The sequence below is a fragment of the Ursus maritimus genome, unplaced genomic scaffold (assembly GCF_017311325.1).
Source record: "Ursus maritimus isolate PB19 unplaced genomic scaffold, ASM1731132v1 scaffold_24, whole genome shotgun sequence".
In the NCBI taxonomy this organism is placed as follows: domain Eukaryota; kingdom Metazoa; phylum Chordata; class Mammalia; order Carnivora; family Ursidae; genus Ursus; species Ursus maritimus.
In genome coordinates, this window is record NW_024424897.1 from 32,114,829 (window position 1) to 32,132,980 (window position 18,152).

At 38.1% G+C, this 18,152-nt stretch overlaps 1 protein-coding gene across 1 annotated transcript in view; it reads left to right on the plus strand.

Annotated features, from left to right (window-relative positions):
• The first annotated feature begins 419 nt into the window (after positions 1 to 419).
• Positions 420 to 18,152, plus strand: part of PPM1E (protein phosphatase, Mg2+/Mn2+ dependent 1E) — a 191,858-nt gene continuing 174,125 nt past the window's right edge. The window contains exon 1 of the mRNA XM_040640906.1: positions 420 to 877. Coding sequence (XP_040496840.1) covers positions 420 to 877 — 458 coding nt within the window. The remainder of the gene's footprint in view (positions 878 to 18,152) is intronic.

The window sequence follows — 18,152 nt, forward strand, 5'->3', positions numbered from 1 at the left end:
AGTTGGAGAGCGGGCGAGTCGAGTGTCCTTTCGACTTCGCGGGCTCGACGGGAGGGACCCTGATATTCTTAATTAGAGCCGGTTGCCATGGCGACAGTCTCTAGGCAGCGTGGGCTGAGCTCTCCGGAGGGCTGGAGGGTGGGCCGCTGCCGGACCCTGAGCGCGCGCCCGCCACTAACTTTCCCTCCAGACCCGAGAGGGGGCGGCGCGCTCCGCCCCCGCCCCCGGGCCGCGCACGTCCGCGCTCGGCAGCGCGCACGCCTGCGGGAGCCCTCTCCAGGCAACCTAGTGCTGATCGCTCGTGCCGGTGCGGCCGTTAACAGCCTTTGCGGGAGCCCGAGGCTCGAGAGCAGCCCCCTCCCCTTCCTGCACTCCCCCCGCCCCCCCACTTCCCGGTCGGCCCTGGGGTATGAGCAACGATGGCCGGCTGTAGCCCTGAGGAGAAAACTTACCGGCGCTTCCTGGAGCTATTCCTGGGCGAGTTTCGCGGACCGTGCGGCGGCGGCGAGCCCGAGCCGGAACCCGAACCCGAGTCGGAGCCCGAGCCCGAACTGGTAGCGGCTGAGGCGGCCGAGGCTTCGGTCGAGGACCCCGGCGAGGAGGTGGCCACTGTAGCCGCGACGGAGGAGGGGGAGCAAGAGCAGGAGCAAGACCCCGAGCCCGAAGAGGAGGCGGTGGAGGAAGAGGCGGTGGCGGCGGCGGAGGGCGAGGAGGAGGAGGCGGCGGCAGCCCGAGGGCAGTCGGCCGTGCCGCCGCCGCCGCCGCAGCCGCAGCTGCCGCCTCTGCCCCCGCTCCCGCGGCCGCTGTCGGAGCGCATCACCCGTGAGGAGGTGGAGGGCGAGAGCCTGGACCTGTGCCTGCAGCAGCTCTACAAATAGTTAAGTAGCGGGGCTTGGCTGGGGGTGGGCCCGCTGTCTCCGCCGCGCCGGCCTCGACGCGGCTCTCTCGGCCCCTCAACTGCTTTCTTTTCCTCTCTAACCCCCTTCATCCGCGCCTCGCGCCGTTGGAAGCGCCCTAGCTGCTCCGATTCGGGCGGTCGCTGCGAGCTGCCCACGCCCGCCTTGGCCCCTGCGCCTCCTGCCTGACCCGGGAGCCGCCCCCGGCGCCCTCCCGCCGGCCCCGGCCCCTTCTTCCCGTTGCACCTCGGCCGCCCACTTCTTGCTCCACTTGACAAACACCCTTTTCCCTTCGTGCTTCGGGAGGTCCTTTCTTCCAGTCTTACGAGCTCCCTCTTCTTACCAGCTCCCTTCTTCCTCTTGGAGGTTTCCTCCCACCCGGGTCTGTCTTTTCCCAGTCTGAGTCCCCTGTTGTTTGGCGGCGAGACGCGACTCCTTTCTAGGCTGAGCTGCGAGGTGCCTCCTGCGTAACCGCAACAACAATGATAATAATACCGGCCTTATAGCCACAGGAAGAGAGACTGGAGTAGATTTTCCTTAGGCTCTCAGTGTTGAAAGTGAAGAGGTCTTTAGATGGCTTAATCCACGGAAGCCGAGTATCTTAGTTTAAAGATATTTGATAACTCATCATTGAGAGAGATGGGAAGGAATTGAGAGGGAAGGGTAAGCACGTTTTTACGAGCGAGTCTTCAGGTGAAAGACACAGAATCGGAATTCGTTAAAGTGGAAAAGTCTGGGTGGTTTGATAAAATTGCAGTTAGGTGCAGTATTTTCAGTCCATTAAGTAGATGGGGTAGGGGAGAGAAAGCAGATGGCTTAGCCACACAGATGAAAGTCTAAAATAGAAAGGTCAAGGCTTTGCCTTTCATCCCAGTTCTGGTTTTTATGGGCTTGAAATAGAAACGGTTTACAATTGCGTTTCATTCTAAATGGAATTGTTCTGAAATGACCGAGAAGAATACTGATAAGTCTCTGAAAATATTGGTGAAAATCTGAGAGTCTCTTGGCATTTTGCTGATAGTTGTATTGAAAGGTGTTACTCTGGCCCCCCAAAAAGTTTACTGCTGCAAGATTCATTGCAATTAAGTTCAAAGCCTGACCTAAAAGAAAGGCCTGGAAAGTAAATGTCAAGTCTTCATTCAATCTGACAGACACCTGATCAACTCATTCTTCCAGTTAAAGCAGAAGCTTATCAATAGGGGGAAAGCCTTTAATCTATACGCTGGAGAAGCGGACTGTGTCGATGTCCTACACTTTATAAGCTATTTAAAATTTAATTTTGAAATACTATCCGATTACCAAAGTAATACTTTCTGGGAAATATAAAAAATAAAATGGCGTGTTATACCACCACCAGGGATAAACAGTATTAACATTTTAGAGTATTTCTTCCTAGTGTTTGTAAACTATCAGAGAAAAAGGCTTATGAAATGTCCTTTTTAAACACTAAATAAAGACACTTAAAACTTCCTGCTTAAAATAAAATGGAAATGTTTACCAAAGTGAAGGAATTTATCTCAGCATCAGACTAATTATATTTTGGCAGTTCTTACCTTTACAAATGCAGTGACAATTAAAGAAACACATTTAAACATTAGAGAAGGTTCATTAAAAAGAGTCATTAGTTTTGAACAACCATGAACATTTGCCATTCAAGGTTTTTTTAAAGATGGGATCTATATAAAGATAAGATGGTAAGTAGATGTGTTTTTCTATATGGAAAGGAAGCAAGATTAATTTCAATATACGTAAAACTAGAAAAAATATTCAAATGATAAAATGGCCATTTGAAAACAGAAGTTTGGATTTGCAGTAAAACTAGCAAAGTTAGAAAATATTATTTCACCTTAAATCAGATTTCATCGTTTTTACTGTGTTTTGTGCAAAAGCTATTAGCCTGTTTTTATTCAGATATAAAATGGCTGGCTTGTTTATGTAAATTATCTTTAAGCTCCTTAACAGATTTAAAAAAGCAAAGAAAACCTTCACTGTGTAAAAAATATATTTTTAAATTAACACTTATGATTTTCTTTAATAAATAAAAAATAATTAAATCAGTTAGTCACCAGAGTCAATACTGAAAGACACTGTAGAGGTAGATCTGTTTTCTGTCTCAGCAGTTTATTTTACAGATGAGAAAAGTGGATCTAAATTCAGATATGACAAATTATGTACAAGTAATTCTGACATTTCTCAAAATAATCTCTGAACCTCAAAATTCTCCTTTACATATATGAAATGATGCGTCCTCAAAATTCTTAGGAACTATTTTGAAATGATTCTGATTAGAAATATGGTGAAATTGCTTATTTGGGGAAGGTGATTTTTTTACCCCAAAATATTTTCTCAAATAACCACTCACTCTTTATCTTGGAAATCTGTAATATACTTCAAAAACTCTGTCATACTTGTCAAATGGTGCTGAAATTCTTAAATAGAATTACTGGAACTATATATTCACCAATTTGATAATTGGGACTAGTGTAAGAAGAAAATAACACTGCATTTAATACCAGTTTTGTAAGTCTCTAGTGTGTATTTTCTGTCAGGATTTTAGAAATATACAATATGTAGCTGCTAAACAAACAGATTCTCTGAAGAAAAGAAAGGTGCTTATCTTCTGATTACTGTTTTATGTATACACTGGTTGAAAATTAAAACATAGTGAATGTTTTTCTCAATATTTTGCTTCTCAAGAATTTTATAATAGGAACAGCAGATATAGTTAACATCCTTCATTTTGGTAAACTCAAAGTCAGGACTGACTTGAGATAAGCAGTTACTTAGATAAGTAAAGGATCAAGATTTAAATGGACAAAATACAGTTATAATTAGCAACTTAAAAATTGTTCAGAGTAGTATTTGAGATAAAGTTTTTGCATTCAAAATGGGAAATATGTACTTACATATTTCTCTACTAGATAAAAAAACATGTAACATTTTGAAAGAACAAGAACAACAATTTGAAAACTCATCTCCTTGGATGAGAAAGACCGCTACTGTGGACTATAAATACCTTCTTAAGGAAGGTATTTCCTTGAACATTTAAACATTTTTTTTGTTTGTTTATTAAATGTTAAGAATCAATAAATGCATGAAATATTTTAGAACTGTTTTACTGAATTGATCTATTGCCAATAAAAAGCTCCCAATAATTTAGAACCTTCAGCTGCTAATATAAAAGGATCTGTTTTACTTTAAGTTTAAATATCCCCCAAGAGGTTAAAATAAATATCTTCTAGTGACATAGTATTAGGCTTTCTGAGGTTAATGAGAGAATCTCTTTGAAAAGATAGAAGAGAGATATTTTATAACTTTGAAATAATTTGCAAATAAAAGTTTATAACTGATCTTATAGCAGATGTGAATATGAGGCTACATGCATAGGTTACATGGGTCAATACTGTGCATATTATTTGTCTATACTATACTGGAGATAAATCTATTTGTTTTAATCCAGAAGAAACACCTACTCTGAAGTCTTTACTAGAGCTCTATGTCATTACGTTTTTAGAGCAATTGTTTCCTTAGTTATTCATTTAGTCTTGGTTGGTCTTCTTGAGGGGGAGACAGGTATTCCAGCAGCCGGGTGAATTTAAGTAGTTCCAGATAGTGTTGAGGGGTGGGAGGCACTTTTAAAATTGCTTGGAAAAGAAAATCTTTGGTTTTAGGCACTAATAATTCAGTTATATTGAATTACGTCAATCATTAGTAAGTTTGAAATAGGTCAGAAAATGATTAAACTTTGTCTCACTTTTACGTATATAAATAGAAAAATACATGGATGCAAGTTTTAAAATATTGTTCATTTAAAACCACCTTTTTTCTTAGTACATAATGTTCACTATAAGAAGTGGAGAAAATTTTCATTAGCAGAAAGAAGAAAAAGAATTTCAAGCATTCATTGTTAACCATAGTTTTCAGGTTTTATTCCTGTTTCTCAGGCTGCTGCTTTTCTGTGAATTTTTAGTACTCTACCGTCCCTTTAATATTGATGTTTCATCCTTAGTCTTTTCAACTCTGGTGACTTATTTGTTTGTAGTCAATATCAATTTCTCCCATGACTTTGGTTATTTGTTATTATGCTTGTGGTTCCCAACTCTATCTCCATCTCTGCTTTGACTGCTAATGGAACAGCTTTACCTAAATATCTAAAAGGCTTCTCAAACTGTTCACCTAATTCAATCTTCCAGCTCCCTCTGTCTCCCCCAGAAGAAGCAAAACTAAAACCTGATTCTCTTTCTGGTGGGTCCATTCCTGATTTCTCTCTTACCCCTCACATGCAATTAATTTTGCCTTGTTAATAGCTCATAGTTCTGTCCCTCTCCATTCCCACTGTCATTGTCATCTTTTGCCAGTCTTACTCTTCTCTAATATAGTCTCCCCGGTATAGCCAAAGCGATTTCTTTGGAATCTAGATTATGTAGATTGTCTAATTGTCAGCTACTACTTAAACATTTTTACTCTTTTCCCAGAGTTAGCCAAACTGCGAGTTTAAAGGCACAATCCTCCAGACTACCAAGTCCGCCCAAGCCTTCTGACCCCAGCTGCAAGGAGTTAGGGTCCAACTACAAAGAGGGAAAAGTCCACACAAGACCACCCTCACTTGTGACATCAACTGTAAGTTTAGGGGTTTCTCAAAACCACTCCCAGATTTGACAATTCACTAGAAAGACTCACAGAACTCCCTGAAGGCTATTATAATGATGGATATTGTTCATTTTAGGGAAAAGATACAAATTTGAATCAGCCAAAGGAAGACATGCATGGGCACAAATGTGAAACTTCCACTGTCTTCAGCTTTGAAGACAATGCTCCCCTCCCCAGGATTGATGTAATACACATAGAGTATTCCAGCCCAAGAAGCTCACCTGAGTTTCAGTGTTCAGAGTTTTTATTGAGACTTATTGATTGATTGGTTGAACTGGAGGTCAGGCTGATACCATGTGGTCCAAGGGGCTTACCATATATAACACTCCTATTACTCCAGAAATTCCAGGGTTTAAAGGTTACCTTCCAGGAGCCAGGGACAAAGGTCAGACCTCTCTTTGGGCAAGACCAAATTCTTTACTGTATACCTTCATCACTTATCTCTCCATTGCCCTTCAAATAAAATCCAAAGAATGCTTTATAATCTTATCCCGTCAGCCTCATCTCTGAATTACTGAACACCTACTCAATCCTACCTCTACAGCTGTAGAAACTACACTTCAGCTATTTTAGACTACTAATACACTAGTTTGTACCGCGTTTGCTCTTACCTCTGCATCTTTGAATATAACACACTATTCCTTCTGCTTGGAATACCATGCTTCCTCACCCCCAGCCTGCTCTATCCAGTCTCTTTCTTACCCATTCTTTAGGTCTCCATTTAAGAACACTTTGTTCACCATACCCACAGTCATGAGTTAAGTGTCTCTTCCATGTGCCCCTCTAGAAACGCAGTGATTATTCCCCTTGTAGCACTTGTTTTGATTGATTCGTTATTTTTTTTGTCAACAAATGTATGTCTTTTACTAGAGCAGTGATCTTCAGAGTGAGGTATACCCAAAATAATCCATTGGGGCAAAAGAAGAAAATATTAAAATCTATTTTCATACAAAATATACTAAATATGAAATTGTATACAGAATATGAAATTAGGAACAATTAATATTTGATGTGTTGATTGAGATTGGCAGTTCTGTATGACAGTTGATTTCATGTCGAGCGTGGTACATAACACTGATGAAATGCAAGTTTCACAGGTTAGAAGAGTCAACTGTGGTACCCTCCCTCCAACTTTCAGAACACTATGAAGTATTGCAGTTTACCTGCACTAATGGATTTATTGATTATATTTCCTGGTTTTAACAACATTAATCTTCACAAAATGGATATTTGGCTTTAAAAATTCCTGTAAAGAAATGGCAGATTGAATATAATATTTGTAAGCATAAGAAACAACAAAACTTGAGAGCCTATGCTTCCCCCATATTTAGTTACATTAAATTTTTTAATTTTTATTTTTTAATTATTTTTTCCCACCCCTATGTTAGATTTTTTTAAAAATATAATACAATCTTATCTGATTAGAAACCAACAAAAATGGATTTATTAAGTAGATTATGTGAAATAATGAAATACAGGTTACTCAAAGAAATACTACTAATGAGGGGTGCCTGGCTGGCTCAGTCAGTAGAGCATGTGACTCTTAATCTCAGGGTCATGAGTTCAAGCCCCACATTGGACATGGAGCTTACTTAAAAAAAAAAAATAGCAAAGAAATATTACTGGTGAGAGTTGTGTATGTTCAAATGTGCAGGTGTGTATGCATGGGTGTGTATGTATTAATTTATAAATATCTGCATACATATGCATACATACATATGTGTGCGTGTGTATGTGTATGCATGGTTCTCCAAATATTTTGGTAGGGTGCCTGAACAAGTGTTTGGAGGCAATTGCATTAGACTATTAGCTACACATTTGCTATCATGTTCCTAAGTTAATAATGAGTGGTCCACAGACACACAAAAAAATATTTGCTGATCCAGTGAATGAGCTGAGATTTTTAAAAAAGATAGTTCTAAAAATAAATACATATAGTTCTTACTATTTATTTTAATTTTTACTTTTTTAAAGATTTTATTTATTTGACAGAGAGATTGAGCACAAGCAGGGGGAGCAGCTAGCAGAGGCAGAGGGAGAGGGAGAAGCAGGTTCCCGCTGAGCAAGGAGCCTGAAACAGGGCTCCATCTCAGGACTCTCGGATCATGACCTGAGCCGAAGGCAGTCGCTTAACCAACTGAGCTACCCAGACGCCCCTAGTTCTTACGATTTTGAACTGCTTCTAAAAAAACTTAGTGCAAAAATTTTAAAAACTTAATAAATTTTGATATGTTAAAACTTTTTATTACAGAAAATTTAAAGTATATAAAAAATAAAATAGTGCACTTATTACCCAGCCTTAACAATGATCAGTTTGTGGCCAATCTTGTTTCATCCTTACCTCCAGACATCTCACCCCACCTCCCATTATAGCCTATGTAATTTTAAAATGAATACTCAGTAATTTAATCACAATTCTGTTGGACATTTTAGGTGTTACCAATTTTTGGTTACTCTAAGAATAGTGTGATGTTCATAATTTGAACAAACTTTAATTTCCTTAGAGTGTATTTCTGGTGTTGGGTCTCTGTTAAAAGATATTTACATATTTAAGGCTCTTGATATATAGTTTTAAAATGTCCTCTAGGGTTTTACTTGTATACTAAGCAGATATGTATAAGAAAAAGATTTTTAGTACTATGAAATAATTTAAACATTTACAAAATAGAATAATAAAACAAAATCCAGTTTCAACAAATGATCATAATTAGGATTATTTTAAGGAAATAAAAGATTTCATATGGAATTGAAGGCTTTGTTTTCACACTCTTCTCTGAACACATTCCCTTTTTTTCCCAGAGGTAATCTGGGAATTCTTGGAATGTATCCTCCTTGGAATGTATTTTTACTGCACGTGCATTTGTATGGTCTCAATATATGGTGGGCTTTTTAATTTGTTTTTGGTTTTGTAACTAGCTATCTTGAAAAAATTTCATGTTATATACAGATCTGGGTTTTTTTTTTTTTTTCATTTTAGGTACTATATAGCATTCCATTGTCTGATTGTACTATGACTTATTTATCCAATCTGTTGACAGACATTTGGGTTGTTTCTAATTTTTGTGTATTATACACTATATTAGTTTAATACTAGTTGCTCTAATGGGTAAATCCTGAAATCTCAAAAGCTTAACATAGTGTTCATTTCTTGCTCACAGAGTAACTTTCAGTGGAGAAGAAAGGGCTGTGTTCTCTAGAGTGATTATTGGATCCAGGTTAATAGAGGGTATGTCACCTTCAACCTGTGGTTTCCAAGGTTGCTTTATGCATCAACATTCATCCAGCAAACACATCAATAGAGAACGGTTTGGAGGTTTTTAGCAGCCAGTCTTTAGAGCGGGCAAATATTCTTTTCACTTTCCATTGACTAGAATGCAAGTCATGTTGGCACTACCTGTGGTCTATATTTCACAGCAAATAGGACTGAGAACAACTCTACACTATGGAAAAAAAGAACATAAAATGGTGGTGGAGAAGCTGACATTCTCTGCCCTACAAATAATTCTGCAGTTTGGATATGTCTCCTTGTGCATATTCATAGATTTCTTTGGTACGTACCTAAAAGTGGAATTGTCAGATTGAAGTTACATACACTTACTTTGTTAGATATTGCCAGATTACTTTGTCCAACTTCATTGTATGAGAGGTTTGGTTTGTCCATGTTCTCGCTAATTGAAGAGGACACTTGCCTAAAAGTCTAGACCAATGCTTTCCAATAGGAGTATAACTGAACCACATATATAATTGAAAATTTTCAGTTAACCATATTTTAAATTGAGAAGAGGTGAATTTAGTTTTAATAATTTATTTAACCCACGGGGCACCTGGGTGGCTCAGTCGTTAAGCTGTCTGCCTTTGGCTCAGGGCATGATCCCAGAGTCCTAGGATCGAGCCCCACGTCAGGCTCCCTGCTCCGCTGGGAGCCTGCTTCATCCTCTCCCACTCCCCCTGCTTATGTTCCCTCTCTCGCTGGCTGTCTGTCTCTCTGTCAAATAAATAAAAAATCTTAAAAAAAATTTAACCCAATATATCCAAATATTATATATCAAAATACATTACCATTTAAACATGTAATCAATATTAAAATATTGAGTTATGTTAAATTTTTATACCAAGTTTTCAAAATCCTGTTTATCTTTTACACTTCTAGCACATCTCACTTTGAAATGTCACACTTCAAATAGAACTGTAAGAAAGAAAGTTTTTGTTATTAAGTCTAAACCTGTGCCATTCAATATAGTAGCCACTAGTCTCTTTAATTCTTTAACACATATCTGACATTTAATTTCAAAGTCATATTTAAATGGAGGAATAGCAAGCTGAACTTATTTTTCCTACATTTCTTTCTATGACAAGAGAATACTCTGATTCAGATTTCAATGAGCAAATTGTTAACTTCTCCTCAGAGTATACAGGGGGATAGTTTTCTGTTAGTCTTCTATTGTTGTGTAATGTGTTACCAGAACTTAGTGGCTTAAAACAACACCCATTATTATCTTACAATTCCGTAGGTCAGAAGTCCAGGAATGTTCAGCTGGGTTCTCTGCTTAAGGTCTCACGTCAAGACAAAAGTGTTGGCCAGACTGGACTTATCCAGAGGCTCAGCGGAAGACTCCACTTCCCAAGCCTATCCAGGCTGTTAACAGATCGAGATCCTTTTAAAAGATCTGAGGTCCTTATTTCCTTGTTGGCTGTCAGGTGGGGGGCTGATTATCATTCCTAGAAGCCACCCATATTCCTTCTCACATGGCCCTCTTCATCTTTTTTTTTTTTTTAGGTTTGTTTATTTATTTATTTAGATTTTATTTATTTATTTGTCAGAGATAGCACAAGCAGGGGGAGCGGAAGGCAGAGGGAGAAGCAGGCTCCCTGCTGAGCAAGGAGCCCAGTTCGAGACTCGATCCCACGACCCTGGGATCATGACCTGAGCCTAAGGCAGCCGCCCAACCGACGTCCCCCCTCTTCATCTTCAAACCATTAATGGCACATCAAGTCCTCATGCTTCAAATTTCTCTGGCTTCTCTTGCTGCCAGCCAGAGAAAGCTCTCTGCTTTTAAGTACTCGTGATTAGATCAGGTCCACTGAGATAATCTGTTTTAAGATCAACTTGTCATATAATATAGCACAATCACAGGAGTGATATTTCATTAGTATCCACAGATTTTTTTTAATTTTAATTTTTTTAATTTTTATTTTTTTTAGAGGGAACACAAGCAGGGGGGGAGAGGAAGAAGCAGGCTTATAGCGGAGGAGCCTGATGTGGGGCTCGATTCCATAACGCCGGGATCACGCCCTGAGCTGAAGGCAGATGCTTAACGGCTGCGCCACCCAGGCGCCCCGGTATCCACAGATTTTTAACGTGGTTAGAGTGGGGAATCTTTGGGGGACCATTTTAGTAATTCTTCATACCACAGTAGAGAAGCAAGATGGCAGAACATTTTAATTATTTTGTTTAAAGGTCTTTTAATTCCACTTCTAAATGAAAGCAAAATACTTTACCCATTTCTTTCTTTTTTTTTTTTTTTTTAAAGATTTTATTTATTTATTCGACAGAGATAGAGACAACCAGCGAGAGAGGGAACACAAGCAGGGGGAGTGGGAGAGGAAGAAGCAGGCTCATAGCGGAAGAGCCTGATGTGGGGCTCGATCCCACAACGCCAGGATCACGCCCTGAGCCGAAGGCAGACGCTTAACCGCTGTGCCACCCAGGCGCCCCTACCCATTTCTTTTTATCCCCATTTCCACAGACCTGGTTCAAGTTTTCATCAGCTCTTGGCTGGCAGTAGCATTACTCTAAACTGCTGTTTCTTCTTCTGCATTTCCCTCCCTTCAATCAGTTTTCCTTATAGCAGTTGTCTGGCCTCATCTTGCCCCACCTCTGCTTGTGCTCAGTAATTATGTTTCAATCACAGTGGTCTTCATTTACTTCCCAGAATCTGCCATGCTCTGTGCTAAGGGCCTCTGTACTTCTGTTTTTTTTTTTTGTCTAAGCAACTTTTCCCTTTCACTCCAACTACCCAACTCAACCATTAGGTTTTAAGTATCTTTTCTTCATAGAGCTGTTTCCTTACCTGTGGTCTAAATTAAGACTTACTTTTGGTTTTCATAGCATCTTCTACTTTTTCTTTATATCCATTTATCACAATTTAATCATATCTATATATATATAGATACAGATATATATAGATATATACAGACATGCATGCATTAGTTGTTTAATGTGTCTTCTCCAGACTGAGGGCAACAGATAAAGAATGTTTTGTTGCTCTTTGTGTATTCAGCGTGTAGTACAAGTCCTGGCCCATAGTAGGCGGTTATTATTTGAATAAATGAACGAATCGTTAATTTTTTCTCTGCTCAATCTACCAGATTGTTTCCTTTCCAGATTTTTATAGGCCTATTCTCATTTCCTTCTTTCTCTTTGTTATTACTTTCTTTTTCTCTCCTCTGAATGGCAGAGGAGCTTGGCTTCATATTTTGTTATTTTTAGTATGTTTGTTAACATTTTCAACTAGCTGCAGAAATATGTTTACGGTTCTCATTATTAACACTCCACAACTTTGTAAATGAACATTTTCAGGGGCTTAAAAGAGTTTTCATTTAAATTCTTTGAGAATATTGTTCACATGACAAGTTTGAAGAAGAAGAATACTATGTAGAGAATAATGAGCTAGTTAAAAGGTTGAGAGAATTCTTAATTTCTTGTGTGTGTGTTTTTTTTTTAAGATTTTATTTATTTATTTGACAGAGAGACAGCCAGCGAGAGAGGGAACACAGGCAGGGGGAGTGGGAGAGGAAGAAGCAGACTCCCAGCAGAGGAGACTGATGTAGGGCTTGATCCCAGGACTCTCGGATCACGCCTTGAGCCGAAGGCAGATGTTTAACGACTGAGCCACCCAGGCGCCCCTCCTTGTGTGTATTTTCACTTAAGACTTTACCTTCTGGTATATAGCCCTAAGGAAGACCAGTCCATTACTTCTTATCTTAGTTTAAGTCATCAAAGAAAAGAATCAAAGACCAGTCTGCTGGTTAGAAATATCAAACATAATATTTTCCTGGTGACTTGATTCCATAATGATGTATATATATATATAATACTATATATATTCCATAATGATGTGTATATATATATATATATATATATATATAGTATTTATAAAGTTGTGTTTGAGGTATGTGATACATAAAATTCTTTCTTAGGCCAAAACTCTAGAGGGCAAGAATCATGTTGCAAACATGTTCTTAATTGAACCTAGCAAGTTATTACATAAATATGAGAGGTGGCAGTCATTAAATCAGGCTATCACTGATTCTGCAGTAAAAATGACCTCTGAAGTTTTGGGATTTGATTTCTGGCAATTGTGAATATTTATCAGTTCATAGAGCCTGGTTTAAGGCAGCTTATAAATATAGTCTCTACTATTACTTGGATTTGTCATATGCACAATCTTCGTATATACTGTTAGAAGAATAAAAATATCTTCAACTTTTTAAGGTCATGGAAAGTTAACTGTGCATTTAGAAACAATTTTCTGTCTTTTAAAACAGATAAATATGAATTTGCATTTAAATGTTCTTTGCCAGGATATTCTCTAATCTTTGATTGATAAATATAAATATCTTTCTATAAGACTTAGTTAACAATGTAAACCTGCAGAGAATCAGCATTATCTGCACCTGAAATAATTGTGGGACTAGTAGTAGTTATAAGCCACTGCTGTTTCTGTTGTTGCTACTACATTTGTTGAGAGCTTGTCCAAGCACTGTTTTATTTGATATTAGGTTCTATTATTAGCCCATTTTGCAGATGTGAAAGCCAAGGTGCAGAAAGTTTAAAGAACTTTCTCAAGTTTCCACCATTAGTGTTGTCACTAGGACGTGAATCAGGCAGACTGACTTGAGAGGTTAAAGCTTTGAAGTTCATTTTGTGATTTTCATGCTATGTTACAAACATATTTCTATAGGGAAGAATCTCAGTGAAGATACAATTCAGTTGCTTGAATTTTGTCTACTTCTGTTGCTTAGTTCAGGCTCTCTCTCTCTCTCTCTCTTTTTTTAAAGAGAGAGCAAGAGCCTGGGGAGGGGCAGAGGGAGAGAGAAAATCTTTTTCTTTTTCTTTTTTTTAAAAGATTTTATTTATTTATTTATTTTTTTTAAAGATTTTTTATTTATTTATTCGACAGAGATAGAGACAGCCAGCGAGAGAGGGAACACAAGCAGGGGGAGTGGGAGAGGAAGAAGCAGGCTCATAGAGGAGGAGCCTGACGTGGGGCTCGAACCCGGAACGCCGGGATCACGCCCTGAGCCGAAGGCAGACGCTTTAACCGCTGTGCCACCCAGGCGCCCCTAAAAGATTTTATTTATTTATTTGACAGAGAGAGAGACAGCCAGCAAGAGAGGGAGCACAAGCAGGGGGAGTGGGAGAGGAAGAAGCAGGCTCCCAGCGGAGGAGCCTGATGTGGGGCTCCATCCCAGAACGCCAGGATCACGCCCTGAGCCGAAGGCAGACGCTTAACGACTGAGCCACCCAGGCGCCCCAGGAGAGGGAAAGTCTTAAGCAGGTTTCATGCTCAATGGAGAGTCCAAAGCGGGCTCAGTCTCACGACCCCAAGATCATGACCTGAGCTGAAATCAAGAGTCCGACGCTTAACCAACTGAGCCATCCAGGCACCCCTTAGTTCAGGCTCTTATCGCTTCTTGTCTTGATTACTTTAGTAGCCTCCCAACCATTAGTCTCTTCCCTCTAGTCTAGCCTCACTGGATTTTCTAGCACAATTGAATTCACTGCATTTCTCTAAAGATATCATATTATTTCTTGCCTGTCTGCCTTTGTAGGTGCTGTTTCTTCTTCATAGGACATCTACTTTGCTGGGTAACTATAAACCTCCCTTTTGAGGGAGAAAGGGTAGTTGGAATTTTATTTCACCTTTGACCTAAAAAGCCCATCTTGCTAAGGTTTTACCTATAAATAAAGGGCAGTCTAGATTTTTGCATTTAGGGCATCTGGGTGGCTGACTTGGTTAAGTGTCTGCCTTCGGCTCAGGTCATGATCCCAGAATCCTGGGATTGACCCCGCATCAGTCTCCCTGCTAAGCAGGGAGCCTGCTTCTCCCTCTGCCTTGCGCTCTCCCTTCGAGTGCTCTCTCTCTGTGTCAAATAAAATAAATAAAATCTGTAAAAAATTTTTTAAAATATTTTTTAAAATAATTTTTTATTATGTTATGTTAGTCACCATACAGTATATCCTTAGTTTTTGATGCAGTGTTCCATGATTCATTATTTGCATGTAACACCCAGTGCACCATGCAATATGTGCCCTCCTTAATACCCATCACCGGCCTATCCCAGTAAAAATTTTTTTTGCATTTAATATTTTCCGGAACTCTTGCTTCTAATGAAAGAAAAGACTAACCATTAGTGCTGCTTATTAAAAATATAACTTAGTGTATAGTTCATAACAATGGCAAACAGACATATCACTATTCACTCACTAAGGTGCCTGGAGATATTTTTTTCCCGTTTTGTACTTGACTAATCCTGCCAGTCTTTTCAGATCTTTCAATTTCATTATTAATTATTGAAATAGCCAAGGACACCTATTTATGTAAGTTTATTTAGATAAACCTATACAGTTTTAATGCCTAATGTAGTAGTCATCCACTCAATATAGTATTTCTTTTGGAAAGAAATTTTAAAAAAATTCTTTTAATTAAAAAGAAATATTTTTGCTCAGTATGCAGTCTGTATTAATGTCATATATTCAGCACGTGATCTTCTAACAAGCCAGTGAAGTACATGCTAGTCATTAATAAGCAGTGGATTATAAATTAACAGAAAGCAGTGATCACTTGTATTGTAGAAGTGTCATGGATTACAGTTGCATGGGTCCGTATGCTGTAACATGGTTTTGGAATCATTATCATTGTAAAATCATTATTCTTTTGCATAATGCATTAAAAAATGGCTCAAAGTAAAGCTTGTCCTTCAGAATCAGAACACCATGTTATATATTAAAATATCAGTTTATATTTAACACATAATACTAAAAAATAAAACTATCTTTGACTGAAGGAAAGAAGGAAATAGGACAAATGATATATCAGCTTCTAGTGTAGTTCTGTAAAAATGTATTGAAGTTAAAATATTTTGGAGATCAAATATGAAAGCATTTTCTCAGAAGGAGTTCTTATAAATACACTTATTCGCCAACTAATTAAACATTAAATGGAAAAGTCCATTAAATATTACATTAACTAATTAGTATTTCTTTATATTCTTACATAGGTTAAAATTACCAAGCCATGAAACTGAGTTTCTTCTCATTTCCCAAAGGACTATAAAGGGCGATTTTAATTAAGCTTTGCTATGTTACGAATTTCCTTGGTTTTAAAAAGTGATTTATTATAACTTTTCTTAAGTGGTTGTCTAAATAAAGATAGCCTTACGTGTGGCTTGGTAATTTTATGGTTACTATATACCCAAAAATTATGTGTATTCGGTTCCCGAGGCATATATGACCAGCAATATTCAAGCAAGATATTGAATCATTTAGTATTTTCTAATATGTATAAGTAACAGTAAATCCTAAAAACAATATGATTAGAGTTAAAGACAATATCCTTTTTTGAAGCTGATATTAATGGTGTCTCTTTTCTTTACTTATTCACTTGTTTTCCACCTCATTACAGAAAAGATTTCAAGTGGCAAATTAATTTTACCATAAAGGAAGTAATATTTATTTAGTCATCAAAAATGTTTTTTGATGACTATATGCCAAGCACTGTGCTAAATGCTGCTTATACAGAAGTAAAATATATGTTCCTTTCCTTAAGAAGTGTGTGGTTTAGAGGAAAAGTCAGACAAGTTAACCAGCAAGTACAGTACAGTGTATCATAAAAATGGTTAATTCTGTTATGTATGAGGTGATATACTAAGCATGTTATATATATGCAGTTATTTTCTATTTTTAAATCAGGAAATTAATGTTTAGGTAACTCCTCCAGGGTCACATAGTAAGTGGTGGAATCAGAATTTGAACTCAGGTGTATTTGACTCCAAAGCTTATTATCTTGCTGCCTCTCTATACTGATAAGAGTTAAGACACAGCGATGAGAGGGGACATTTTATGGGAACACTGAGGCAGATGTGCCACTCTAGGCCATTAGATTGTGGAAGGGGGATGTTTACATATTTAGAGATTAAAAGACTAAATAGGAATTAGCCAAGAGGAGGAGGGAGCTGAAAAGCATTCACATAGAGATGAGTAAGCATAGCCCTTTTGGGACTTGTCTGGCTGACTCTTATTTCTCTGAATAGAGAAGGGTAAACCTTAAAGACCAGAGAAGTAACCCAAAAGTCATTCACTCATTCATTTATTCAGTCAATATTGGGCATTGTAGACTTTGTATTCACTGCATCTCTGGGAAGATACTGAATTTTTAAAACTACAAGTTGTAGAAATGCCACTCATATTTAACAAAATGCCCCATAATCAGGAAACAGAAGAGCCCTATGCTTTTTCTTCTGCCTTGTAATTTGTTTTATTTGGCTTTTAGAACAATGGCTTCTAAATTGTAAAATTTCTCTCTCTCTCTCTCTCTCTTTCTTTCTTTCTTTTTTTTTTTTCTGATCATTTCCTCTCGTCATGCTACCTGATGCCAACCTGTGTGGAGATTTTAGAACTGAAGACTGCCTAAAGTGTTCTCATTTCAACTATGCTTAAATCCTATTTTCTTCCTAAAGATTTATGAAAGGATAAGTATGTTTCTCTGTATCAGTATCTACTTGTGAACTTATTGTCAAAGGATAAATAAATACTAAAAGTACTAAAACAGATCCTTTCAGAGACATATTTGGAGAGATAGAAGCACATCAAGCTGCTGGGCTGATATACAGGCCAATACAAGACCATAACCCTGATTAGAAATATAAAATTTAGGAAGTATGGAATGGTTTTTCTGCGTCAGAAGGAGTGATGTTTATTATTAGATACATTTATCATTAAGTGAGAGAATTATTAATTTCTGTCTTTATAATCTAAAGACATAGCCTTCAACACTTATTTCATATTCAATGTTATCTACAACTAGAATTTCCCAGAGGTCAGCTGGGAGTAATTATTCTCTTCCCTGAACTCCCCAGTATTTTATCTGTATCTTTTTAGAAGACATTCAATAATTCCTTCCTTTTTATATGTCATTTATATGCATGTTTTATCTCCTCTGTTAAACTGAATGTACCTTCCTTAAAGCAAAATTCATGTTTGATCATAGCACTAAGCTTTGTGCATATAAGACACTGAACTAATATTTAGTGAATTAAAGTACGGCATCCATATCATAAATGAAACCATTAAAACAGTGTTTCTTACAGTGTTGGACATGAATTACCTACTTCAGAATCATCTGGAATGTTTTGTAAAAAATGCAGGTTCTTGTGCTCCTGCCCATACCTACTGAATGAGAATTTCTTTAGGTTCCGGGAATCTTGTTTTGAATAAAAACCCTAGGTAATTACGATGCACATCAAAGTTTGAGAACCCACTGCATTAGGGAGAATGTAAGAATCTAAATTAAAACTGAGGTTACATGAGGGGCGCCTGGCTGG